The 27,589-nt window shown below is 49.8% G+C and overlaps 1 protein-coding gene across 6 annotated transcripts in view; it reads left to right on the top strand.

Moving 5' to 3' along the window:
- CBFA2T2 (CBFA2/RUNX1 partner transcriptional co-repressor 2) overlaps positions 1-27,589 on the top strand; it is a 60,736-nt gene that overhangs the window by 32,197 nt on the left and 950 nt on the right. For 3 of the 6 annotated variants that reach the window (XM_063172154.1, XM_063172159.1, XM_063172158.1), the window contains exons 2-10: positions 12,581-12,724; positions 15,813-16,054; positions 17,555-17,644; positions 18,332-18,513; positions 19,136-19,389; positions 20,041-20,126; positions 22,255-22,450; positions 24,762-24,833; positions 25,594-25,784. In XM_063172154.1, the coding sequence (XP_063028224.1) occupies positions 12,581-12,724; positions 15,813-16,054; positions 17,555-17,644; positions 18,332-18,513; positions 19,136-19,389; positions 20,041-20,126; positions 22,255-22,450; positions 24,762-24,833; positions 25,594-25,784 (1,457 nt within the window). The remainder of the gene's footprint in view (positions 1-12,580; positions 12,725-15,812; positions 16,055-17,554; positions 17,645-18,331; positions 18,514-19,135; positions 19,390-20,040; positions 20,127-22,254; positions 22,451-24,761; positions 24,834-25,593; positions 25,785-27,589) is intronic. The other 3 variants (XM_063172157.1, XM_063172155.1, XM_063172156.1) reach the window with 3 other exon arrangements.

Genomic DNA, 27,589 nt, shown 5'->3' with positions numbered 1-27,589 from the left:
GCTGGGATTAAACAGACCAGGAAGCTGTGGGTCCCCCATCTCTGGCAGTGTCCATGTTCCACTTGGACAGGGCTCGGAGTGACCTGGTCTGGTGGAAGATGTTCAGGGGTTTGGAACAGAGTGATCTTCAAGGTCCCATCCAACCCAAGCCATTCCATGATTCTAAACACTGAACTTTGATGGTTCTCCTGTGCATCCTGATCTCTCTGTGCCTGGACTCTGCAGGAAATGCTGGCTCTTGGGGCTCCAGGTGTGCGAGGACCCCTCTACACCATCAGACCCCCACACCCCTCCAAAACACCCCCGAGTGTGTTCCTGTTGTGCTTCCAGCTCTGGGGATGGTGGAAATTTCCCACAGGCTTGGGGCACAGAGGAAGAGCCATTTGTGTAGTGGTGTGAGGACTGTTTTTAAGAGGCAGAATTGTCATCTTGGCAGGGCTCCTGTGTGTGCCAGTGATGGCAGGGACTATTAGCTGGGCAGCACTGAATGCACTTAGCGCCCAAGTGAATGAAGTGAGCTCTGCCCAGAGCCAGGGAGCTGGGGACTCATTAGTGAGCCTTGGCTACCCCAGCCATATCAGCAGGGCACTCTGAGGGTGTTGGTGTGGGCAGCAGTGCCAGGGCTGCCTGGGAGAGCCAGCCTGGCTGTGGGACAAGGGACACTCCTGCTCACACACGCTCAGGGTGGGTCATCCCAGAATATGTGGCGCAGGGTTGTGTCCAGGCAGTTCTGGGACACCTCCAGTGAGGGGGATATTTGCCCCCTTTGAGCATTCCCACAGAGTAAAGAAGTTTTTAACATTCAGGTGTGACTTCCTGGGCATCAGTTCCTGCCCATTCCTTTGTCCCCACAGAGCAGAGTCTGTCCCTGCTGTCACCCTTCCCTGCAGACACCGACAGAGGGATGGAGTCCCCTTGTAAATAGTGAGGATGAAAGAGATTTCTCAAATCTTTCCCAAGTTCCTCCTTGATTTCTTGGACAGCTTGCCTGGTTTTGGATAAAGCCTGGTGGAGCTTTAGCCCTGGGCTGGCTGGCAGTGCTGAGCTCCTGCTCTTCAGCCTCCGTCTGGAGAAGAGAGACTCTGTGTTAGAGTCTGCTTTATATTTGGAAATGCTATGACTTCAGGGACCCAAGGGGGATGTTTTTCTGCATCCTTCCTTGATTGCTTCATTTTGGGTTTGTGGTAGAACTTGGTTAGTGGTTTGTTTTGCACTGGATTTGGTTTCTGTTTTGTTTTTTGCTGAAATGACCATTGTTTTCATCTAAACTGGCCCATCTGACTATGAGTTTCTGGATTGCTTCCTTCTCCAGATGGTCAGGATTTGTACCTGGTCTGTGCTTAACAAACAGGTTTGTTCTTAGTTTGGTTTTTTTTTTTCCCTATTTTAATACAGACTTTTGTAATAGCTTTGGATGTCCTTGGTATTATTTGTGCCTCTCTGCGGTCACGTTGGTTGTTATGGATTAAATGTGGCTTTCTGCCTTGAAATCTCACTTCTTTCAGAAGTGACCTTGCTTTTTTTTTATTTTAATTGCTGTTATTTACAGTTATTGGTAGTGGTGCTTGAGCTGCTAGCACTGCTGCTTTGTGTCTGCCTGGTATGCAGAGACTTTTTATATCCCAGTTTGTGCTTTACTCATTTGGAGTACTCTCTACTCACTGGATACCCCTGCTCCTAACCCCCAGAGCTGCTGTTCCTGTTCTCATTAGCCCAGTGATACTCATGATTGATGAAGATGCTCTAAGAAATCCAGATTTGGTTGTTTTCTGAGGTCAGTGCTGGTTTTAAGGTTTATTTATAATGCTGGGCACCAAACCATCAAGCAGCAGTGTTTGGAAGATGGAGGACAGCAAGAGGGATGTCTTCTGAAATGTTTTAAAGCTTGACTTTAAACTCCTCCTGTATGTCTTTAGTAATCGGGTTTAAAGCTCCCAATCTTCAGTCACTGGGTGATTTTAAGGTGGGTTTGATTTCATCCTTTTATTTTGAAAGATTTAATGATTTTTCAGGCTGTTCCCTTTTTTCCTTGTGTTGCTTGAACTCCCAAGGTGCTCCAGGCTGTCTCTACCCTGCTGTGCAGATCCCTGGAGTGTGTCAGTGTGGGATGGGGACCTGTCCAAGTCATGGGCAGTGCCTGTGTTTGTGATCCAGTGAGGCAGGAACACTGTGGATCTCAGGGATCCTGAGGAAAGGATTTGCACAGACAAGGCTGTCTCTCCTGAAGGATTTCTGGGTTCTCTGATGACAAAATACTGGAGTAAACCTTGCTGCCCTCATAACAATCTGTGGGAGCTTTTGTACATCCCTGTAGGAACTGGTCCTGTGTGTGCCCAAACTTATTCCCAGCAGCTAACTGGGAGCAGAGGCACAGAGGTGGGCAGGATCTGCAGTGCCAGGAGCTGTGGGATTGGGGTCTGAGCTCACCTGGCACTGTGGTAAGGGGTATCACACCATCCCTCAGCTGCTTAGGGTTAAAAATGCACCAGGCAGTGCAGTGGCCTCTGCTCAATGGGATGCTTACCTCAGAGGAAAATCCCAAAATTATTCTCCTTGGAGAGGCAGGGATTCATCCTGCAGTGAGCACAGTGGGACTGGGAAGCTTTCAGCAAAGGGGCTCACTGTGCTGACCCAGAAACAGCATCCTTCTCAGCACCTCCTCAAGTTCTTATGGCTAGAAAATGTCCTCCTTTTCCACAAGTTTTCCTGCTGAAACTGAGAGCTGGGCCGTGACACACCAGGCAGTGAAAAAGGAGGCTGGCTCACCTGGTGACCATCACTTTTGGGATGAGCCAGGCTCACAGTGCAGGAGCTGCAGGGTTCCCTTGGGAAGGGGCTGTCCTGGGGGAGCCATGGGGATGCCAGAGCTGCAGTGCTGCCCTGGATTTGCTGGGGCAGCTGAGCAGGGAGCAGGGCAGTGCTGCAGGGTGGGAGCTGCGGCCTCACTGCACTGGCGGCCGTCAGCTCCTGCTGGCTCTGCTCTGTGCACATTGCCCTCTCCTCAGCTCTTCTGGTAAAGTCATGCAGAGAGGAGGCTCAGGGTCCTAAATGGGGTTTGTGGGGTGGTGTTGGGATGAATTTGTGCCTTAAATCTCTTAGGATGGATTTTTAAACCACAAACGCTGCCCGGACACCTCAAATTGCAGCATCTGTGTGAGAGGAGCAGGAGAAGCTGCAGAGCAGCCAGAACCCCTGGGAATGCTCCCCTTGGAGGAGAGAACCCTGTAACCCTCCCTGAGCCATTCCTGAGAAGCCCAGGAAGGGCTGCAGTGGTGGTGGCCCCGTGCTGGATCCTCCTTGGGGAGCTGTGGGTTCCCTGGGTCACTCCTCAGAGCCTGCTCCAGCAGCTCTGCTTTTCCCAAGCCTGTTTAAATCAGTGGATGCATTCCCATTGACTATTTGGAGCTGCAGAGAGCCCCTTGGAGCTAATTAGTAATTAGAGGATGCCAATTAACCACGGTTCCCCAGGCTCTGCTGCTTTGCTGGTGCTGCTGGGTTGGAGAAGGAGGGAACAAAATGGAGCCCAATGTGAATGTGTTTCATCTGGAGAGCAGGAGAAGGGTGGAGCTGCTTGTTAAATGGCCAGCAGTCCAAGTTTTAAAAGGATTTATGAGGGCTAGATAAAATCATGTCCTAAAGGCTGTCTCGAAGCCTCTGTTAAGGTGGAAAATGCTTTCTAAACTTAGAGCTTGTTTCACTGTGTTTCCCCTCTTTTGGACCTCCCAAAATTTTACAGGTACAAAAGTTCCAGCTTTATTTACTCCATGGTGTTTAGCCTAGGCAGAATGAAAAACAGATTTGCACTCTCAAAATTACAGTGCTCAGTTGTTCTTGTGTATAACCTGTGGATTATAGGCCTGCCCACCTTGGGAAATGTGGTCCCTAAACTGTGGCAGAATTTGAGGAATGCTCCTAAGGAAAACAGGTTTTTACTGCCACTGCCAGGGGAGACTTGGTCATTCAACCATGAGTTTCCCACTTGTTGGATCACTTCTTACTCTCTGGTGTAAACTTGGTGTTCACTGGGCCCCAGAGGGGCGAATCCATGGCCTTGATGCTCTGGGCAGGGAGCAATTTCAGACCTTTTAGGAGTGTAACCCCTTAAAGCCAACTCTAAAATTAATTTTTCTGTCTAAAAATAGCTGAGATGGTAAAAGTGCTGCTTTTATTTTATTTTTTTTTTTAATACAAGCATAATTAAATCTTACTTCCACTCCACACAACATTTACAACAAGCAAAACCCAAGCTGTGTTTTGCCCTGACATCTTCCCCACATGTAGAAGCCCTGTAGAATAAATATTAAATAAAACCACCCGATCTTTGCTAGCAGGCTGTTGCTCCAAGCCTTTCTCCATGGTATCCCTTCAGTACATGTTGTGTCTGGGCTCCACCAGCCTCGGGAGCCGTTAATCTTGCTGGTGTTTTCTTCCCTGAGGCAAATGAGACACAGATGTTCCCATCTGGAAACTTTGCTCCCGCCACTGTTGTTCTGCTCAGAGTCAGAGGCTTTGGAGAGCAGTGCTGAGACTTTTAAGACGTCAATTTTTTGCCATGATTGTGATAATTGCCCGTTTGATATCTGTAGCTGCTTTCATTTTTCATTCCCAGTGCTTTAGCCCAAGGAGTAAATAGTGTGGAGGAGGAAATATTGCTTAATATTGTTATGGGAGTGGGTGATTTAAAAAAAAAATAGTCTTGATTTTATGATGTTAAATGGAACAAGGAATTAATGAAAAATTACCAAAATACTTAGCAGTATCTAAGCAAATGAATTAGTGAGGAACTCTGGCTTTGCTGAACGAGTGCCCTGTCCCAGGTTATAACCCAGCCAAAGGGGTGGTTTGGGGAGGCTGCATCACTCCCCTCAGTCCCAAAGTGCTTCCTATCCTAAAACTGCAATGCAGGCCTTGGTTTCCAGGAATGTTTTCTCCTGGGCTATATTCCAGGAGTGTGTGGCTGTCTCTGAGGAGGGCAGAGCAATCAGCTGGTGAGGATGAGGAGGGTTCCATGCCCCAGGGCACCTCGGGCTCCCTGGCAGAGCTCACAGCATCCCTTTGAGACAGTGATGAGCAAAAGCTGCTGCCAGGGACATCAAGGGTCCCCAAAATTTACTTGTAGGGCTGCTAGTGGTGTGGGAAGGGAATGGCTGTGGTGGTGCTAGAGCAGCTACAGCTCCTGGGTGGAAATGGCTGTCAGGGTAGCTGTTCCCTGCCTCCTTCATGGAAAGAGAGCAGGAGAGTGGGGATTACCACAGCAGGGTGTTTGTGTTCCTTTAGAAGCACGATGAGTTTGGGGGCTGGATGTACCACAGCTGTAGGGAGTGTGGCACTTGGTGCCATGATCTAGTTGAGGTGTTAGAACATGGGTTGGACTCGATGATCTTAAAGGTCTCTTCCAACCTAGAAATTCTGTGATTCTGTGTTGGATGTGATAGTTTGTGGGGTGAACCCCACATCCAGGGTTTGGTCCTGGCCTGAGTCCTGGCCCCAGAGGAAGGCTCAGGAGGCAGGGATGCCCTGCAGGCAGCTTTGTGCTGCTGGGTCTGACACGGCCATGGCACAGGCAGAGCTGGAGCTGCCGCCGCCTTGTCTGCCTGGGAGCTGCCCCAAATCCAACCTGTGCTACTGCTGAGTTCCTAGAGCCAGGCACATTAATAGGATTTTATAAAAATCACTGAAGGGCAAGACGGATAAAGATCTGCAGTCTGCCTTCAGGAATAAATTATTAATCTTATTTCCCTTATTAACTGCTTTCTGGACTGCTTGTGAACGATAACATACTTTGCTCTTTCAAGTTCCTTCTATCTGAGTTTCACATTGAATTGAGATTTAAAGTGAAACAGCTGTGTGTGGGAGAGGACTAGATGGCAATGGAGATACACGCGTTTATTTTTGATTTATAAAATGCCTCTCCCAGGCTCAGCAGCTCCCTCCTGTGTGATGCAAGGCTCTCCTGAGAGGTGCCTAGCCCTCTCCCCTCCCACAGCTCTTACAGCTCAGGAGCTGGGATGTGCCATAAACCCGAGCTAAACGGGGTAAAAATAGGCTGATCACATGGAGTGGAGAAATATCTGTGCAGGGACATGAGTTACCCACTGGCACTGCTCCTGGAGGAGCATCTTGGCCAACTGCATGGCATGGAGGAGGAGGATGGACAGGGACGTCCTGTGACCAGCCCTTGCTGGTGACCTGGTTGTGCCACACGCTCGTGTCCCCCAGTGCTGGTTGTAAATCACCTTTTGTTGACTCAAGCAAAGAAAGACTTCTAGAAACCACCCCACAAGCAAATAAATGTCAATATTTGTAGAGAGAAGTCATCCTGACTACAGACCTCCCAGTATCTCACTCTCCTCCAAATTGGGACAGACCCAACCATCCTTTTTTTCTGAAAGCTGCTGTGTTGGCTGCCTTGTTCCTGATGCTTATCTCCCCTCTCCATCGCTTTTTGATGCAGCAATGCTGCAAAAAGATAAAATATTACTGCTCCCTTGACGATGTGATTGGAGTTTGAGCTTGGGGAAAGCTGTCTGGAAGCAGGTGAGGGGGGAATTGCAGTAAATGGCTTCTTCTGGAAGCCTGAGTAATGATGCTCTTGCTTTGCATGTAGATCACCTCTCATCTGCATGCCTTGGAGAACTGCAAAGGTGCTCTACAGATGGCTTAGAGCCATCAAGGGGAGGGAAAGGCAACCTTGGAGCGGAGGAAAGATGTTAATAAAATTTAAATGTAATTCTTCCCATTTCTCAGTTCCTAAATGTGAAAAATATTAGCTTGGTGGAGACTGAAAACAGATGGTGAGCAGTTGGAGCAGATAAGCATGTTATTCAAAATAAACATTCGCCAAAGCTGGGGAGGTGGCGAACCATATTTCATTTCACCCTATTTACATTATCAGGTCAGGTTACACTGATGCTGCCTCTCGTCTGCATTCAGATGATCAACAGGGACCCTGTGAGGAGCCAACTGCAGCACATCCTCCTCCTCCTCCTCACTGGGGACGTCAGGGCTGGGCTGGGGCAGTCCCTGGCCTGCCCTCCAGCATGAGGCATGGAGCTGCTTGCACAGCATAGAACAGTTTGGTCAGAGGGGGCTGTTAAAGGTCTGGCCCTCCTTCTTTTCCCTCTTTCCAGTGGCCTCTCTATCCATTTAGCCAACTTTGGCATTGCTCTGTCTAAATCCATGTAAACAGTGGGGGAAGAAGGTCCCAGGACTGTTTGTAGGAAGGGCTCATTTTGCTGACTTGTAGGTGGTCTGTAATCCATGCCAAGTGCTCACCTGAGGTGGCAGGGGCAGAGGAAAGAGAGGTGTGGCTGATCTCCCTTGCTTTGAGGGATGTTTTGGGGTGGGCTGCATCCCCTTTGGGGTGTCTGTTTGTCCACTGGCTCTGGAATAAGCTCAGACCTGGCTCGTGGGTGACCAAAGAATTTCTCCTGCTGGATCTTGACTCTGGCAAGGCTGACTTACCTCATAACTGTTGCTTTTAGCTCTACTAACAATTCTGCTGCATCTGAAGCCTGTCTTCTGCAGTTTTCCTAAAACCCTCTGATTTTATAGATTCCCACAGACCTGACCTTGGCTGTTGTTACTGGGACAGTTCTCCAGTCCCTTGCTCTCAAGAGGCAGGGATGAATTTGGAGGTTTTAACTTTTTGGGGTGAGGAGAGGCCTTTTAGGTTATGAGTATGTTCTGCCTGTTCCAGAAGAAAGTCGAAAACATTTGCTTTGATTAAACTTCTTCTTTCTGTCTGAAATCATGACATGCTTTGCCTCCTAAGACTGAACCACTGGGCAAACCCTTTTACTCAAAAACCATCTTTGTTAATTTACAGCTTTGCAATATAACCACTTCATGGTAAAAGCTTTGTTGACAGGGTCTGATTTTGAGCCCGTTCTGTGTCCTGCAAGCTGCCAAAGGGAAAAGCAAACCCTTACCTGGGCATAGCTGCTGTGTTGCAGGGCTGTCTCATGCTTAATGTAGTTTTCTCTTATTTCTTCCAAAATATTTCACTGTTTGACTTCTGCAGAAAGCTGGAGAGCTCGAGTCTGGCACATGGCTTGGTGAGACACAATTCTGACTCTTTGCAGCTTATTTACAAATGACAGCTCCAAAATCACTCCACAGTTCATCCTTCCTCCTTAACTCTCGTGCCGTGGAACCAAGGGGAATCCTACCTGTGCATCAGGAATGTGCTCTCACGGGGGTGACTGGACTAAATTGTGCCCATGCAGACACTGCAGTGTAAATTCAATTCAAGCATCCCCATTTTCTGCTCTGTAGCAGTGGCTCTTCCTCTCTTCCCTTGCTCTCAGCAAATCCATGGCTCTGCCAGGGAATCTAGATCAAGGCTTTCTCTTGAGCAGAGGGGAGCACCTCCTGAAACTGCCTTGAATTATATTTTGAGCTTTGGGAAGAGGATGAAGAGGAGACAATTTGTGTTTGTCTGCCTTACTGTCACTCATCTCCACTTCCTAATCTTGCTTTTTTGGGGAAGGTAACATCCAGTTCTCCTCAAGCACTGGTTTTACTTCTTTTTCATCACTTAGTTTATTCTCTAATTGCCAAAGGAATGTAGGGATTGATTTAAATTCCAGTGTAGTTGAGATACTCCCTAACTTGTTGCTGTTTTTTTTTTTTTTTTCTTCTGCCTTTTCCCTTTTCTCAAGCCCACAGGCATGAAGAGATTAATAAAGCAGTTTCTTTATAGAGTTGATAGTGCTAGTAAATGCTGAGGTTACCTGTCACAGCAACGCTCTTTGTACTAAACACCACAGGTGGAAAGACTTCTTTAAAGAAAATAATTAGGATGAGATCTGTCTGGAGCTGGTGTTGAAACTGCCCCTCTGAAATGTGCTGCGAGAGCTGGGAATGCAGGAGTGGGACCTCTCTGAGCATCACTTGAGACCCCAGATTTTTTTCTTGGCCTCTTCTCCCATCGTCTCACTTGGCTCTTTTTCCTCTCCAGAAAGAAGAAATCATCAGCTGCACTTAATCCTGACATATGTTCCTTTTTAATTTGTTACGCCAGGATGGCGACTGGAGCAGTGGAGGAAATCTGGTGCACACGGACAGCCAGAGCAGAGCCAGATGAACCCAGGGCCTTGCAGCTTGTCAGGGAGGGAGAGAGGGAGGGCTCCAGGTGTGCTCACAGCCCTGGGGCTTTCTGGGCTCTTGCACACCTGGGCTCCTTAAATGGGCCACAGGAATATCTAGGGCAGGAGCACAGGCTGCTCTGTGCTGCAGCTGCCCGTGCCCAGCTGAGAGCTGCAAATCCACCACTGTTGGGAGGAGATGGAATTCCTGCATGGAGCCAGGGCTAAAACAGCACCTCATTAGGTTGTGTTTTCTCTGAATCCTCTTCCCATGGGGAATTGCAGTGTGTCTGAGGCTGGGAAGGCAGCTCTCCCACCCAGTGTCCCCATCACTGCTGCCTCTGTCCCTGCTCACCTTGGGCAGGTCCTGGTGCAGAGCTGAGCACGTGTCGCTGCAAACTTTGGGCATTTGGCAGCTTGACAAACAAAGTGTTGTGCCATAAATATGTCTGGCCTGCTCCTGCAGGCACTGCTTGAGAAGGAACAGCAGCATTTGTGTTTCTGAGCCAGGTAAGGTTTGGAAGGAGGAGTTTTTGAAGGAGAGCAGTGCAGTGTTTCCAATTTGGGCAGGTATCTTGCTCTGGTGCTCAGAGCATTCAGGCATTGACAACAATTATTCTTGTTAGAATATCACCCAAAGTCTGTGATGGCGTTTGACTCTTTAGGTGAGTGATGTTAGAATATCACCCAAAGTCTGTGATGGCGTTTGACTCTTTGGGTGAGTGATGTTAGAATATCACCCAAAGTCTGTGATGGTGTTTGACTCTTTAGGTGAGTGATGTTAGAATATCACCCAAAGTCTGTGATGGCGTTTGACTCTTTAGGTGGGTGACACAACTGAGTGACTTGCATGCTTTTTGAGGAGCATCTCTGCATCCTCCCTGTGCAGATGGAGGCAGCACTGAAAAGCTGCTCTTGGTGAGCCAGTAAATGTTTCTGAGTGGTGGAAGTGAAAGAATGGGACCAGGAAGGCAGCCTTTCTCCAGGGAGCTGCTCACTGGCTCAGTTTTAGCCCCAGGTCAGCTCAAGGCTGACTCATGCCCTTGGTCACAGCCTGGTTTGCTCAGATGATTCTCATTAAATGGACATGTTTAGGCTAAAAAAGGAGAGCTTCAGAAAGATGGTTTTTATCTGCATTTATAGATGCCCCAGGTCATTAGCAGGAAGCTTTTAAATTTAACAATCCTGTTTGCTTCTTGTCTGTTGGAGTGGGCTTGGAAGGGAAGGTGTTGGCTTCTTGTGGGCTTCAGTTTTGGTGTCTGACACAGTAGCTGGTTTTATTTTGGGGTTATAAATTCCATGCAAAATTTATCTCCCTCTCTGTAAATTAACCAAATTAGTTCTGCTTTCTTAATGTGCCCTAGGAAAGTTTTAGGAAGGAATAGGAGGAAAGTTAAGGATTTCATGCTCTCCAGGGTATGGCAATAGCAGATTGGCCATGTACACCTGGGAAAGGAGGTTTCAAGGGAAGAGGGAGAAGAGGAGAGGGCAGGTGGGTGACAGTGGGACCCTGGATGGCCATTGGGCAGCTGACACTGAGTGCTGGAGAGGCACAGTTAGTGCTGTTTTGATTGAATAATTTGGGTCATTTAGCAGTGTCCCTTCCTTGCCTGAGTGAGGGAACTCAGACTTTTTGTGGTAGAAATGCCCCTAACTTTGTGTACAAAATTTCACTGTTTTGCTGCATTTATTTAGAGAGGAAAGAAAGTCATGGTGTTTTCCCTGCTCTTGCTGATAAACTCACCTGCTGGAATAGGTGCCTGCATGTATAAATTATGTCATGTTCCTATATCAATGCATGGTTATTCATCTGAATATCACATTCATGCATGGGAATGACAGGGAGGGTCTGCACATCAGGGTTCAATTGTATGGAAGCAGGGCCACATGTACAGTAGTTTGCAATATGGGATTAATGTAGTTATTATAAGTTAAAATTAATAGTGGTTTCCCATGGCTTCAATATCTCCCCACTTCATGAAAGCAAAGCCTGGAATTTTTTCCTTTTCTTGGAAGCAGGTTTAGATAAATGAAGACACAAATGTTCTGGGATGTGGGTTTTGTAGCAATTCCAACCTAAGTTATTCCACCTGTACTGACAGGGCAGGAAAACGTGGATTTTTAGTGTTTATCATCCCTGCTCCTCCTTCCTGCAAACAGCAGAAAGAAATGCTGGGAATAACAAAGTTCATTTGTTACCTCTCTGGCATTCCCCATGACTTGCCATAAGGAAAATAAATGAGGCAGCTTGGTGGCAGAGCAGGTGCTGGGGCTGACAGAGCAGATCCCAGGCAGCAGCACGAGGGCTCAGGTGCCAGTTTGTGTTTTCTCTGCTCTCAAAAGCAGCATTTTTGTTGCTGGGAGTCAAAAAGTAGCAGGTTTGGGTTGTATTTCAGTGCAGAATTTTGCCACCTATTCAGCACTCTATGAGAATGCAGCATTTAATCGTTTGCCTGGGCTCAAATCTGAGTTTCTTGCAGCTGACAGAGATTGGTAAGAGCTGTGGATAACAAATTACATGGTAATGGTCGCAAGCCCAGCTTGCAGCACTGGAGAGGTGGAAGTTGGGTTGAGCTCCCTCACAGCCTGAGCTGGGGTGCAGCTGGGGACCTGGCCGTGTTCCTGGGGGGACAAGCTGCTCACATCTCGTTAGTGAGTTAATTGAGCAAGGGAGGGCCAGCTTGAAGAGCAGAGAGTGGGGACCATCATCTCAGAGGGGTGATTTCTTTGGGGTCATGGAAACTGGAGATGCTGGCAGTGCAATACAGAGCACCCCTGGACTGGGACTGGCTCCCACGGGAGCTGTGCTTTGGAGATCCTTAGGCTTTGTCTGCTGAGCTGTCTGCACTTGAAAAACCAAAAATACCCGAAAACACCCCCCAAAAAATAAAAACCAAACAAAAGCATCCCACTATTGCATTAGGATGTTTCTTCCTTTTTGTCTTGTGAAGCTGATCCCTGCCACTGGAGCTGGGAACGTGGTCCCACTGTTCCCCCCAAGGCTGCAAAGGAAGCTGCAGTTTGAGCTGGTCATAGATTAGACACCAGAGACTGCACACAGCAGGGGGGATGTGAGTAGCTGATATCAGCTCATCTCTACAACCCCAGGCCCATTCCAGTCACTTCTGGCCAGCCTAAGTCCAGGTTACTGCCTGCATGGCTCCCAGAGGTTGTGATTCCTCTGGAAAGGCTCAGCGAGGTGTGTATCAGAGAGATCTTAAAGGGGGGCAAAGCAAATCGACAGAAACACTTTGAACAGCATCTCTGGGCATGAGGGGTGAGGAGATGGAGTCAGGAGACTGGGATGGAGAGCACAGACATCACATGAGCCCTGGTGCCTGTCCCCAGCTCGGGGCCCTCCAGAGCAGCATGGGAGCCTTGCGTGACTTCCCCCAGCTCTTATCTTCACCCTTGCACTCTTCCCGGCGTGCTGGGCGGGGAAATGCATGTCAGGGACTGTCACTAAGCCTTGCCACCTTCTCTTGGTACAGTTGCTGGTGAGAAGAGGGTGCCAGTGATGCCCGGATCGCCCGTGGAAGTGAAGATCCAGTCCAGGTCCTCTCCTCCCAACATGCCGCCGCTGCCTCCCGTCAACGCCGGCGGCCCCCGGCCCGTGTCCTTCACTCCAACTGCACGTAAGCCCAGTGTGCTGCTTGTCCTGGCACCTGCTCCAGCCACCAGGGAGGGCTCTGCTGCTAGAACCCCCTGGGATGTCCCAGCCATCAGCCAGGGCACAGTGGGTGATGCTGCCTGGGTGTGTGGGAGGGGGGACCTGGGCTTTCCTGCAGTTCTGTAGTGCTTGCAGGACATAAAACAGGCTGTGTAATCCCCCTTTGCCCCCCTGCCTGCTCCTGCCTTGCTCCTGGTGCTGCCTTGAGTCTTTCTCTTTGCAGGTGCAGCCTTGATTTCCACCATAAACTCCTTAAGAAATTGAATCTTTTATCAGGTCGGCTTCAAGCGAGCCAAGAGCTGGGCTTTCCTCTTTATCTTTTGGAGGAGTTAATTCCCACTCTGCTGTATCTCACTTTGCAGGCAGCATTCCTGCAGCTGAGATTAGAAAGTTTTTCATTTTTTTAATTTCCCAGCCTTGAAAATTCCTTGCTGTCCATCCAGATTCTCTTTTTTCCATCTTCTCTTTATAATCTCTCCTATTAAGCTACAGTCAGTCCTGATCCTGCCCAGCTGTAGCACAGCCTTGCACCCACTTCTTCTAGCTGACTGTTGCTCAAAGGTGACTCCATGGATGGAAAGGACCTTCAGCCTTTTCTTACAGCTCAAAAAGAGTCCTTTTTTCCCTTCTTTAGCCAACATTTAAGCCATTTAATGTCTTTTTAAAGGCATTGTTCCGGAGCAAAGCTGCTTTACTTTGTTGGGCATGGAGTTATCTGACCCCTACACATGGCATGTACATATTTTCCATGCTCTCCTCACCCCTTTTCCCTGCACAGAGTGTTCCCTAGCTGGTTCTGTGTTGCTGTGCTGTCCATGACAGTGTCTGGGCTATCTCAGAGTTCCATGCTGGCACTGGGGTTTGGAGATTTCCAGCCCAGCCTCCTGGAGGACACACTGTGATGTGCTGGCAGCAGCACTAATCACTGGGTTATCCCGCCAGACACATTGTCCCCATCTTTATGTGCTCAGGCGTTTTTAATGGCTCTCCTTTTGCTCGGGCAGAAAAAGACCATTAGCAAAGTGACAGAAATTAATTTTTCCAATGAGGATGCTTGGCACGCTGTTAAGGGCCAAGAAGCCTGAATCTGCTGATTGCAGATGACTTAATTGCCTCTTTCCAAGACACATGAGAGATGTGACCTGTGGTGAAGTTCATTCTTGCTTTTTCATTTCTCAGTTGCACCAGAGGGTCTTGGTCACTCAATGGGGGTGTGACCTGCCCTGGCTTGGGCAGGTGAGGTGGAGCAGTTGGAACAAAGGGATCATTAACACAGGGTTGGATCATTAACACAGGGTTGGAGAAACAGCAAAACCTTTGACTGTGTAGGAGCTAAGGCAGAATTTAAGAGTAGCTTTAGATGATGATTTGTTCCCAGGAACTTTACCACCCTGCTGTCCCCAAACCAGCAATCCCACTGATGGTGGTACACTGCCTGGCTTGCTGCTCTGCTGTGCTCTCACCTGGCAGTCAGGATGCCAGCCCTGCTGTGTGGTGTGTGGTGGAGCAGGTCCTGGTGGTGAGCAGGATCAGATAAGTGCCAGCTGCCCTGCGGTGGTGCCGTTGGCAGAGGGTCAGGAGGGCTGAGCCCAGCAAGGCAGAGCGCGGTTACGGCGCCGTGTCTAACAGCATCCCCCATCCACCAGCATCCCCTGCTCCCTCCTTGGCAGCCTCTCCCCAGGGTCCCCCACAGCCCCAGGGGTGGCTCACAGCCCCTCTTTCTCCTGAGCTATAAATAGAGCCCGTTGCTCTCCCCAGGCTTTCATCTGAAAGAATAAGAGGAAGTGAAATAGAGAAGGGGGAAAGCGCCTCGGTTGTGGCTGCCGGAGAGCACGGAGCTGCTCAGCCTTTGCTGTTTGAGAGGAGCTTCTCTTGGCAACTTCACCCTATCTGTAACCCTTTTATAGTGAAATAAAGGCCTTTATGAGTAATTACCAGAAAGGCCTTGTCTTCCACACAGCTCTGGTGTACTCTGTGGAGCTGTACCTGTGGGTACATCCTGATGTCACTGTTGTTTGCTGCTTTGGGAGTGGGTGTGAAAAACAGGAGTTTTTCAGGTTGCTTTGTTCCATGACAAAAAGCATGAGCTCACACTGCCTTTGTACCTCCATCCTCTCAGTGCTGGCCTTTGCCTTCATCTCATCATCTGTCTGTGAGGGCTGTCAGCCTTGGCTGGCAGGAACCACCTTTGTTGGTCTCTGTAGCTTTATCTTTCCTTGCATCTTAACTGACTCTGGTTAAGTTTCCCTCCTGTGCTCACCACGAAGGTCCAGGTGTGTGGAGCCTTTCCAGCCTCCAACCCTGGCATGCCCCAGAGTGGTTTAACTGTTCAAGTACCTCCTGTCTTCTCTGAAAAACCCCTCACTGGGTTCATCAGGATTTGGTATGATCCTTGTGAAGCTGCAGCAGAAATTTTGGCATCTTTTCTCACAAGTTTCTGCTCCTCCCACAAGCAAGGGGCAGCCCTGCCAGGTGGTTTCAGGGCTTCTCTGAACACCATCACTTGAAATGGTTTTTATACCTTGTGGCCCCCTTGTCAGGACTTAAATCATAAGGGATTCAGGGCTGGGTTTTTAAGGATAAGCCCTGTGGATCAGCTATGACTCTATTTCCAGTGATGTGCTTTTCACTCTGAAATTCTGGGTTTATACCAAGCTGGGGCCCCAGTGCACAGCTGCTCATCAGACAGGGCTCAACATTGCACAACCACAGCGTGGGGATGTCAACAATTTATCCTAATCCCTTGCTGAGTTCCCAAACTTCCAGCCCTTCAGTCTGTTTCAACATGCTCACCACTTACAGGAGGCAAAGTTGCAGATGGGACCAGGTTGGAAAAAAACAGCTGTGTTTGTGACACTCCCTGTAAATCCCCAGGGAGGGATGGCAGGCACAGGGCAGGCTCTGCCAGCCCTCCTTGGGCCAGGTGGAGCCACCTGAGCTGCCCCTCAGCAGCAGCAGGAGCCTCCCTGGCTGGAGGATGGATCCACTTCAGCACCAGGGCTCTGGGATGTGCCCTCCTGGTGCTCAGCATGGCTCCTGTCTCCCCTTTGCAGTGCCCAACGGGATCAACCATTCCCCCCCGACCCTGAACGGGGCCCCATCCCCACCCCAGAGGTTCAGCAACGGCCCTTCCTCCTCCTCCTCCTCCTCACTGACCAACCAGCAGCTCCCAGCCACGTGTGGGGCCCGGCAGCTGAGCAAGCTGAAGCGTTTCCTCACCACCCTGCAGCAGTTTGGGAATGACATCTCACCAGAGATCGGGGAGAAGGTCCGGACCCTCGTCCTGGCACTCGTGGTGAGTCCTGCACCATCCCAGGCTGGCTTCTCCCAGGTCCTGGCACACAGTGTTTGTTTGCATCTTTGCTGAGCCAGACTCTTATGTTTGTGGTTCCTGGGAAAATGAATGATTTATTTTATCTTTGCTGTGTTTCAAAAAGCTGTTGGTCCAGTGGCTTAGGCGTGAGATTGTGTGCAGGAATTGGGCAAAGCCTTTCTGTAAATCATGGAATCACAGAATGGTTTGATTTGGGACCTTAAAGATCATCTCATTCCTAACCCTTGACATGAGAACACCCTTCAAACCCAAATGAACAGGTCTTGCTGCAGAATTGTATCCAGTGTTTGCATTTATACTGAATAACTGGGAGAAATGCTGTCCAGTGCATTAGACATGATGCTGCACATGGTTTACAGAGGCATGGAGTGACAGGACAAGAGAGAATGGCTTTAAACTGCAAAAGAGGAGGTTGGGATTGCATATTAGAAAGAAATACTTCCCTGTGAGGGTGCTGAATAGAGTGCTGTATAGAGTGCCCAGAGCAGCTGTGGCTGCCCCTGGATCCCTGGCAGTGCCCAAGGCCAGGCTGGACAGGGCTTGGAGCACCCTGGGACAGGGGAAGGTGTCCCTGCCATGGCAGGGGTGGAATGAGATGGCCTTTAAGGAGACTTCCAGCCCAACCCATTCTGTGACCTTGGACTGAGGCCCTGGAGCTCTGGGCAGCTGTGGTCCCGTGGGGCTCTCTGCTTTTTGGCACATTTTATTTTGAGGTTCAGCCCTGAAGGGAGCTAGACTGCAGCAGCCTGGAGCATTTCTGCTTCTGAGGCAAACCTGAGTCTGTCCATGTCCTCTGGGTCACTCCCAGGGTTTAAGCACTGGATGTAAAATGCTGCTGCTGCATTTATATGGTATATTTGATTCCATGGATGTAGGAATTTAGCCTACCCTTTTGGGGAGGGAAGGAGAAGCTGTCCAGGTCCCTTTGGCTGTTGTTCTCACCCCAGATCGTGCTTGTTGCTGCAGGGGTGAATTTTGTACATGCAGATTATCAAATGCATTCCTCAGCCTGAGCAGCCCCAGATGAAGCAGGGCTGGACCAGGAGAGGACCAGAGTGAACAGAAGGCTGCTGAGACTCCATGGATAGGTTAGATGAGGAGAACTGAAGGGAGGAAGCTGTGCAGTTGTGAGCAGCTGGGATCAAAGCCTGACTCTGCACAGCCTGCCCCAGCATGCAGTAGATGCCAGCTGGGTCCTGCTGCCCTGGAGTCAGCCTCTGCCTCCCACTCTGGAGCTGGGGGAGTGCTGAGCCAGGCAGTTCCCACCCCTCTCCTAGTGCAGCATTCCTGCTCCACTGGCCTGAGCCTTGCTGGCTGCATCCAGCAGGATCCAATGCAAACACTGTCAGTCCTGGAGCAGCAGATGCTGTCTCCCTCCCAGTTCTGTTCATTTGGAGCCATTTCCCACATGTCTAAAAATAAGAACAAATTGCCATTTCATTTCTTAATTTCTTTTCTCAGAACTCGACGGTGACAATCGAGGAATTTCACTGCAAGCTGCAAGAGGCGACCAACTTCCCCCTGCGGCCATTTGTGATCCCCTTCCTGAAGGTGACAGGGAGCTGCTGGGGCTTGCTGCCACTCTGTGTGCCTGCCTGTGCCTCCTGGCACTGTGACATTGCTGGGAGAGCTCTCCTTGCAAGCACCACAGCAATTCTGCTGGAGCCCAAGACAGACTGCACAGAGCTGGCCGTGTGGGACTGGCTGACGTTGTGCTGTGTGCCACATATGTCTGCTTGTGTGCTGGAGATAAAGGAGGCAAAGCAAGCTCCATGTGGCAGCTTCTGAGCCTATAATCTTATTTGCAAATGTTCAGATCTAGAATGTTTGAAGTGCTGGCACACGGAGTCTGTCTGGGATGGTTAAATCACAGAATCACAGGGTGGTTTGGGTTGGAAAGGACCTTAAAGCTCATCTCAATTCCAGCCCCCTGCCATGGGCACGGACACCTTCTGCTAGACCTGGTCCTTCCAAGCCCTGTCCAACCTTGCCTTGAGCACATCCAGGGGTGGGGATTCCACAACACCTCTGGGTAACTAGATGCTGTAACACTTGGATTTTGGGTCCACCAATATCAGGCTCCTGGGAAAATTCAGCTGAATCTGGCAGTGCAGACATCAGGAGCTGGGGGATCCTGAGTGGGGGTCATGGGTCACAGGTGTTACTGCTCTGAGCTATTAATGAAGACCAAACCTTTTGGAACAGCTGCTGTAACCCAGCCCTGTGCTTGTTTTCCAGGCCAACCTGCCTCTGCTGCAGCGGGAGCTGCTGCACTGTGCCCGCGCTGCCAAGCAAACGCCCTCCCAGTACCTGGCCCAGCACGAGCACATCCTGCTCAACACCAACACCACATCTCCTGCTGACTCCTCCGAGCTGCTCATCGAGGTCAATGGCAATGGCAAGAGGCACAGTCCAGACAGGTGACAAACAGCTTTTGTCACTCTGCTCAGTTGTTGAAGTCGTGACTTTTGTTTTATCTTTGCTGCTGATAAAGCTTTAAGCAGCGTCCAGGATCTTATCACGCCCAACAGCAATTCTGGCTGTTCTGAGACTTCAGTGACTGCTTCTACTGCACTATGAATTCAGGTTGGGTTCCTCTTTCAGGCAGTGTGTCCCAGAGGGACTTTTGGGTAACACTGAAAAGCCTGAGCCAGAGAGCTGAGCAGTTTCCCACCCCCAAGGCAAGGAGCGGAGGCATTGGCAGGGCTGGGAAGGATGCGCTTCGTTTTCACCACGTTTTATTCCAAGATAAAAGTTGTTATGCAATTATGTGAAGCATGCCTCAAATTTATAAAAACTGTGAAATTTTAATTTGGTCATGCTCAGAGAGATGAATCACAACACTCAGGCATCCTGAACCCTTTTCTTTGACGGGGTCACTTTGTGCGTCGCCTCACAAATTGAGCGCATTTGTTTGAGCTCTCTGCATTTACCCCGTGGTAAAATCCTTGCTGCCCAAACCCTGCTGGTTCCAAATCTGCATCTTTCTGAGTACATGTATGGGATGCTAAGGAATGCCTGTCTGTGCTGGTGTGATTGCAGGAGGGAAGACAGCAGCTTTGAGAGGGAGCCGCTGCCAACAGAGCCTCCAGCCAAGAGGGTTTGCACCATCAGCCCCGCGCCCCGGCACAGCCCTGCCCTCACCATCCCCCTGATGAACCCCAGCGGGCAGTTCCACCCCACCCCACCACCCCTCCAGCACTACACCTTGGAAGATATTGCCACCTCCCACCTCTACAGGGACCCCAGCAAGATGTTGGAGCACAGAGAGATCCGGGACAGGCACGGCGGGCTTGGTGAGAGCCTGGAGGGTTCCTGGTTGAGCTTTGGTGCTGGTCTCTGTTTGACCACTTGTACCCAAAGATGGTTGATGCTGGCTGGGCATGTCCTCACAGCTGAGTCTTTGCAGGGAGTTCAGAGGAAACAGTTCCCCTTGGGAAGTTACAAACAGGAAGATTGAGTGTTTGTATTTCCCTGTATGAAGGCTCGAGTCACTGAGGGTGAGGAGGAAGCACTTATGTGTGAGTTGAGTATAGCCAACCCAGCAGGGCAGGAAGAGAGGACAAGGAAATAGAAATTAACTTTTCCAAGATTTCCAAAGCACGAGAGTCGAGATTGACCCCCTGCCCTGTTTCTCCAAGGGATGTGTGGGAGGTGCATGATGTTTTTCCAACACAACAGCCTGAATCACAGGCTCTGAGCTGCTGTGGGTTTATAACAGGAGAACCAGCTCCACAAGCAGGTCAGAGCTGGAGCCACAAGTGGATTGTAGCAGACAGGGATAAAAAAGCACCAGCATGGAATTACCCCTGTAGAGCTGTCACCTGGAGATGTGTTTTAAAATCCCAGCTATGTGGAGCTGGAAATAGAGCTCTTTATTCTTGCTTTGGGGCCACTTCTCTCTCCACTGGCCCATCTGACCCCCCTGTGGCTGTGTGTTGTTGCAGGGTTGAATGGAGGCTACCAGGACGAGCTGGTGGATCACCGCCTGACGGAGAGGGAGTGGGCGGATGAGTGGAAGCATCTCGATCACGTAAGGAGCTGCAGGGGCTGTGGGAAGCTCTGTGGGAAGCAGCAGCCCAGTGTTCCACCTGCTCCACTCGGTGATTTCCTTGTTGATACCACAGCCAGGCTCTCCTGGTGGCTGGTGGAGGAACAAGCCACCACAAGCAGGTGGATGGTGGGGAGGGCTGAGAGGAGCTCTAGCACTTTCCTGGCAGATTTCCTCTGCCTGTGGTCAGTGGAAACTCAAGTTGGTGTGGCTGAAGTGTCTAGAGCTGGGGAGCTTCTCCTGCAGAGCATGGCCAGGTGCTGCCATGGCTGGCTGAGCAACCAACCCCAGCTTTATCCCCACTGGGATCTTTCCTGCCCCAGCCCAGCACAAGTGCACAGATGCACTAAGTGCAGTCAGGATATGGACTTACAAAATGAGTAAACCTATCATTACTGTATTTTAAGACTTTTTTTCCCTGAGGTGCCAGCCTTTTATGGACCAAAAAAAGCACCAACAGCAAGACCTGGTGCTTCTGGCAGATTTTATGCTGAGCTTTTTCCTTCTGAGCAAGGCAGGTCCTCCAGGCACTTCACTGCTGTTTCTGTCAGAGATGGGATTAAAATTCAGCTTTGATCATAAATGCAGAGAGACCTCACGGTTTAAAGCTAATGGGTTTTTTTGAGGGGATGGTGTTGGGGTGGAGCAGAGGCTCTGTAGCTGAATATTTGGAGTTGGACTGTGGCTCTGCAGCACTGACACCCAAATAATAACCAAATCCCATAGGAAAGTGGTGGGGTTTTCCTCTCCATTTTTAGGAGCATGTCCTGGAGGTGCTGAGCTACCTCTTGTGGTGACCCTACCTAGTGCTGTGCCCTTGGGCATGACACCATCCCAAATCTTGGGAAACCACCTCACTCTTGTCTCATCTGCCTGGTATGGTCCCTCCACAGTGAAACCTGTGATGATTGAAATATGATTCTCTTCAAGCCAGGTCTCATAAACTGTTGGAGATATATTGCACACCCAAGATAGCTCAGCTACCTTAGAAGGCATAAAATCAGCAGGATGGCTTCTGTGGCAGTGTTGGAAACAAAAAGGTTTTAATAAAAGGCCAAATAACAAAACTCTTTACAGAAAAAAAACAATCCAGGTGCAAGAGGCCCTCCTGCCCCTGGTAAAAAAACCCACAAAAGTGATTAGTTTCTTTGTTCTCTTCTTTTCCTAGTATTATTTTATCTCTTCTGTTTCTAGTATTTATCTATATTCTAGTATTATATCTAGTAATTGCTCAGGTGGGACTTTTTGCCTCCTGTCCAATTAGTTATCCTTAAGTTTGAGGTGAAGTCCCCCAGATCTCATGGGATGCCTTTTCACCTCATTGAGGAGAAACTTCTGAGCTTATTTCCTTTTTAAGGGCACAAAGGATAGTTTTGTGTCTTGGTTTGGAAAGACAGGAGTCTGCTAAGGAAGGCAGGAGTCTCCCCTGAAATGGAGAATGTAAACCCTCCCCACCCCTCCAAATTGCTATAAATTTTAAATTAAGGGGCTCTCAGGTGAAAATATGGGAGCAGGAAATAACAGTTCTTTAATAGGGAAGAAAAAAAAGGATAAAATAAACAGTGCAGTACACTAGAACAACACTGCCAGAGTCAGAACCCAACCTGACACCCTGTGGGTCAGGGTGTTGGCAGCAGTCCCATTGGAATTGTGGCTCAGCCCTCCTGCAGTGTCAGGGCTGGTTCTGCTGGAGCAGGGATCCTGGAGAAAGGTGCAGTCTCTTCCTCTGAAGATCCAGGGGCAGAGGCAGCTGCTGTTCCTCTGGGGAATCCTGTGGAGAAGCCGTGCTGGTGTGTCAAAACCTCTGGATTATATCTGGGTAGGAATGCTTGGCTCCTCCCTCTGGGCTCACATCTCCCAGTGGGATGCTGTAGTTCTTATCAGCCATGCAGGGACATTCAATAGCTGTTATCAGCAGATGTCCCCTCCCGAGGGAGGTGTGATTGTGGTCACTCAAAGAGAGAGATAAGGCAAACTGCCCACTTGACAAACGATAATCTGCCATGCAGATGGTAACGGAAAACATCTTGCTTTGCAATCTGGAGCATTATGTCACTCCAGGTAACAACAGACACATTCCTATAACTGAGACCCTTTCCCTGCCCCGCAGGCCCTGAACTGCATCATGGAGATGGTGGAGAAGACGCGGCGCTCCATGGCGGTGCTGCGGCGCTGCCAGGAGGCCGACAGGGAGGAGCTCAACTACTGGAAACGGCGCTGCTCCGAGACGGCCGAGCCGCGCAAGGCGGGCAGCGAGCTGCTGAGCCGCCAGCACAGCCCCGCCAGCGCCGACTCCGCGGGCAGCGGTGAGCGGGCACGGCTCACGGGCACGGAGGGGTGCTGCTGTGTGCCAGGCACGGGGTGGGTTCGGTTGAGCGCTGCTGTGGGTGGCACAGATGTGTTTGCCCTCGCTCAAAGTGCTGGGGGACACTTGGCTGTCTCAGGGATGAGCTGGGTGGCCTCTGTGACACCTGGAGCCACACAAGCCGTGTGTCCCTCTGATGACACACAACTCTGCAGGGTGAAGCTTCTCCCTTGATGGAGAGTCCATGGCCCACGTGTGTGGCATTCACATTCTCTGAAAATTCCCTTCACCCGGGATTTTTCTCCTGGGAAGCTGGGAAGCCTCAGAGATAAAGGAAAACAATTCTTATCTCATTTGCTTCTCCTGTGTTGTGCTCACATTGGAATGTGTTTGGAGATTGTTCACCCACAGGTGATTGTTCCATTGCATTCTGCTGGGAGTTGTTTTCACCCTTTGGCCAATCAGGGCCAAGCTGTGTCAGGGCTCTGGAGAGAGTCACCAGTTTTCATTGTTATCTTTTTAGCATTCAGTATCTTTTCTGTATTCTTTAGTATAGTATAGTAATTATATGATACTATATTATAGTATTGTAATATATGATACTATAGTACATAATATATCATATATAGTAATATATGTTACTATATTATATCTTTAATATAATATAGTACCATAAAGTAATATATTAGCCTGCTGAGAACATGGAGTCAGATTCATTATTCCTGCCTTCATTGAGGCACTTCCCAACAAATACAATAGCAGCCTGGTCAGAGAGAGAGAAAGCTGGATAAGTTTTCCCATGAATTAGTCTGGGAAGCTTTAGGGAGCTGGAGATAAATAATGATAGTCAAATATTAAAACAGTCTGCAGGTGGTGTTTTTTAACAATCTGTTTTGCTGTTTTTCTCATAAGGTTGTTTACAAATGGGTGTCTTGTTAATTAGGCAATCATGTGAAATGTATTGATTAAATGACCAATCAGGTGCACCTGTAGAGAACTAAGGTATAAACAAAGAGAGGATCAAATAAACAGAGCTTTTGCCTTTTTGCCTTCTGGAAAAAAAAACCCAAACCAACAAAACAAACAAAAAAGAAACCCAGGCTGTCACATCTGCACAGTGTTTAAGTATTTTTCTCAAGGATTTGAAGAGAGGTGGCACAGGAAGCAGTTTTTGTCAGTGTCTAAAGGCACCTTTGCTCATGCTTTCCTTGTCACTGCTGGCCAAGGTTGGTCCAAAGCTGGGGGTGAAAAGGCAGGGAGGAGGTGTTAGTCTCCACCACTCTCTCCCTTCCAGTCCCTCTTCCCTGAAGGATTTTAAATGTCAAGGTCCATTTATTCTAAAAATACCAAAGGCTTTTGTAAGTGTAATAGCTACCTGTGTTACTAGTTCTGTTTTTGTATCATGAGTCAACTTTATCGAAGCTGACTGGTTTCCCCATCCAGTATGCAGGGGTTTGACCCTATAGAAAAAACAAATCTAAAATGCTTATTTATTTCAATGTAATTCAGATTTCTGTGCAAACAAACCCACTGCGATTCAAGTTCTGGGGAAAAATCCCTCTGATTATTCAGTAATAAAAATTGATTTCTTCTAGCAAGAATAAATATCAATTTGATGTATATTCTACTTATTTGTATACAAAATATAGAGTGAACCCTCCTGCAAGGAATCCAAGTGCCCCTGGCTCCAGTTGCCACCAAGCCTGAGGAGCAGTGGGTGTATGTGACAGCCTGGGGGGCACAGCCAGCTTTTAGCCCTTCTATATTTAAGTATATCATGACTAATACGCTTCCAGCCCCATGTTGATATAATTAAAATTTTTATATAAATTTGGAAAGCTGTTGCTTTCTCCCCTTGTGGGACCTAGGGATAATTTTCAAGTTCTATTGCTCTTGTGAGAAGGTTCAGTTAAGCATCAAGCAGCATCTCCAGGTGTCTTGGAGGACAGTTTGTCCATAATTTCAAGCCTTTGAATTGCCCTGGGATTGGGAAGTGCTGGTGTACAGACTGATGCTCACAGCCTGTGGACAGTGCAGAAGTGGGATAACATACATTTGTAAGCATTGCCTGTTGTTTTAGAGTACCAGGAGATAGGTTATACAGTGTCATAAATTATGCAAGGTGCTAATTAAACGTTGTAATTTATCATCTGAGTGTTTGAGGAGTGGCTTTACCCGTAGGAATCCTCTGCTTGGAGCTTTAGCTGGTCAGTCCTTCCCTGGCCTATGATGTCCTGAGCTGCCACTGGGCACATGAGCTGCAGCTGGGTGGGATGAGGCTTTGCCAACCTTTCCTGTGTCCCTTCCTCCAGCAGATTCCCTGAGGGAGTTCAGCAGCAGGTCGGGGACGGGCTACGTCACGGAGGAGATTTGGAAAAAAGCCGGTGAGTGTTGGCGGTGAGCGCGGCCAGGATCCCACTGGATCACCAGGGTAAACACAAAGCACACATGGTGGGGGTTTGCTGTGCAGAAACAGCAGGAGCCCAGCTGCAGCAATGCCCCAGGGTGTGCACATCTGGCTGCCATCATCCCTACCCTGGCTTTCCCCATGGCTCCTCTGTGATGCCATGGGGATCCCATGGCTGTCATGGAGATTTGGAAAAAAGCCAGTGAGTGTTCATGGTGAGCACGGCTGGGATCCTGCTGGATCACCCAGGCTGAACACAAAACTGGGATTTGCTGTGCAGAAGCAGCAGGAGCCCAGCTGCAGCAATGCCCCAGGGTGTGCACATCTGCCTGCCATCATCCCTACCCTGGCTTTCCCCATGGCTCCTCTATGATGCCATGGGGATCCCATGGCTGTGATGGAGGAGATTTGGATAAAACCCAGTGAGTGTTCGCGGTGAGCACGGCTGGGATCCCGCTGGATCACCCGGGCTGAACACAAAACTGGGGTTTGCTGTGCAGAAGCAGCAGGAGCCCAGCTGCAGCAATGCCCCAGGATGTGCACATCTGGCTGCCATCATTCCCACCCTGGCTTTCCCAAAGGGCTCTGCTCCTCTGGTGCCACGGGGATCCCGTGGTGCTGATCCTGGCCGCGCCGCGCGTTGGATGCTGTGCTGTGAACGCGCAGCTGGAGCTGTGTTTCTCTGGGAGGCTCCCCTCAGTGCCAGGGTGGTGGGTGAGGCTGCTCTTTCCTTCCAGAAGAAGCTGTGAACGAGGTGAAGCGGCAGGCCATGTCGGAGGTGCAGAAGGCGGTGGCCGAGGCCGAGCAGAAGGCCTTTGAGATGATCGCGTCGGAGCGGGCGCGCATGGAGCAGACCATCGCCGACGCCAAGCGCCAGGCCACCGAGGATGCCTTCCTGGTCATCAACGAGCAGGAGGAGTCCACTGAGGTGAGGGCACAGCCTGGCAAGGGCTTGCCAAGGCTGCAGAGTCTCCAGGTCAAACCTGCAGGTCCCCCCTGCCTTTTCACAGAATCATGGGTTGGGTTGGAAGAGATCTCAAAGATCCTCTCGTTCCAAGCCCCTGCCGCTAGACCAGGGTGCTCCAAACTCCAGTCTTCAACACCTTTTCCTTTTAGAAGTCTATCTCCAATCAATAACTAAACAATGCACCAATATAATAAAAAATCTTTTTAGGTTTTGCTGGCAGGGAGTCAGCCTGAAAATGTCTGTGGACACGTGTGTGTGCAGCCACTGGGCACCCTGAGCTGGACTCAGTGTAATCACCAGGGATTTTGTGGAATTGAAAGAGGTGTAGAAGCAAAGAGAAAAGGATGCTGGTGCATGCAGCAGCTTAGCTCAGAAATTGTGGTGGAGTACTTGATCTTTGCAAAAAAGAAATTGCTGTTTGTGGGCTTGAAAATAGGGCAGGGCAAAAGCTGGGCTGCAGGAAAAGCCCTTGCACATTCCTGGTGGTCTGTGCCGCACTTGCATGTTGCAGAAGAAAGGGTGGATCTTGGTTTGTCATTCATGTGCTGAATGGGTGCCTCAGAGAATCCCTTTCTACTCTTCAATCATCAATCACCCTCCCTGTTGCTTAACAGGAAGTTCACTTGGGTAGAGCTTTTGAGATTTTGGGCAAGGGGAATCACATGGCTCATTCCTGCACTGCCACATCCCATCCATGTGGGCTTTGCTCCCTATTTTAATCTCTCTGCACATACAAGAGCAGAGGGCTTGTGTCTGCTGAGCAGAAATCTGATGGGACTGCTGTTCCTGTCTGCTGGGATGTGGAGACAGCAGGTCCAAACCTCCTGTTGGGTTTCAGCTCAGCTGGGGCTCAGGAAGTGTGGCCAGAACCATGGAATTCTAGGTGTTATTCCAGAGAATGATGTCCATAGTGCAATTCCCAGTGAAATTGCTGAGGGTTGAACACAGCAGTCGCATGATGGGAGTGGGTGGAACTGCTCAGGAAGCCATGGAAGGAATGAGGCAAGTAGTGATTTCTCCATGGGGGAATAGCAGAGGAGTGTCCTCCTCCTCCAGCTGTGCTGAGGAGCAGTCTGGGACCTCGGGAGCTGCTGAGCACCCCTGTGCAAGCCCTGGAGCCCTTGTCTAAAAGCTGTCCTGTGTTCTGGCACATCTTGTAACCTTTGCAACACAGCTGAAAAACACTTGAAGTGTAAACAGCTGTGAAGCAGTGACCCAGTTTTCAAAGAACTACCACATCCTTTGGTAGGGGCTTTTTGGTCTCAAGTCCTGCTTCCCCTGGAAGGTGGAGGACCCTTGGGGACACAGAGGCTCTGGAGCAGCTCGCTCCAAAGTGAACAGGTCAGGTGCTTCACTGCCAGCCCATAGATCACCACCATGAGCTGGTGGCTCCAGTGCTGAGCCTGGCAGTGGGAATCTGCCAGCCCTTCCCCACAGCAGGGCTGCCTGGTGGAGCCCAGCACCCCCCCCAGCACCTCCCAGCACCCCGCTCCCACAGCTCTGATGGTGTTCACAGCAGCCGTGTCCCCACAAAGACCAGCTCTGACAGAAGCTGCGTTCCCACAGCTGAGCTGCCCTCCCCAGCGTGTGTTTGCTACGCCCTGCTCCAGCTGCAGGGAAGCTGCTCTGCCGTCCCTCCCCTCCCCAGAGCAGCTGCAGCCCTGATCCGGGGCTGGCCCCTTGCCCCGCGCTCCGAGGGAAGCGGTGGCACGCGGGAGCCACCAGCTGACACCTCTCCCTGCGGCCAGGGGGGCTTTGCTCCGCTT

This window comes from Melospiza melodia, chromosome 19, assembly GCF_035770615.1.
Source record: "Melospiza melodia melodia isolate bMelMel2 chromosome 19, bMelMel2.pri, whole genome shotgun sequence".
Lineage (NCBI taxonomy): Eukaryota > Metazoa > Chordata > Aves > Passeriformes > Passerellidae > Melospiza > Melospiza melodia.
This window is presented reverse-complemented; position numbering and strand designations above follow the sequence as displayed.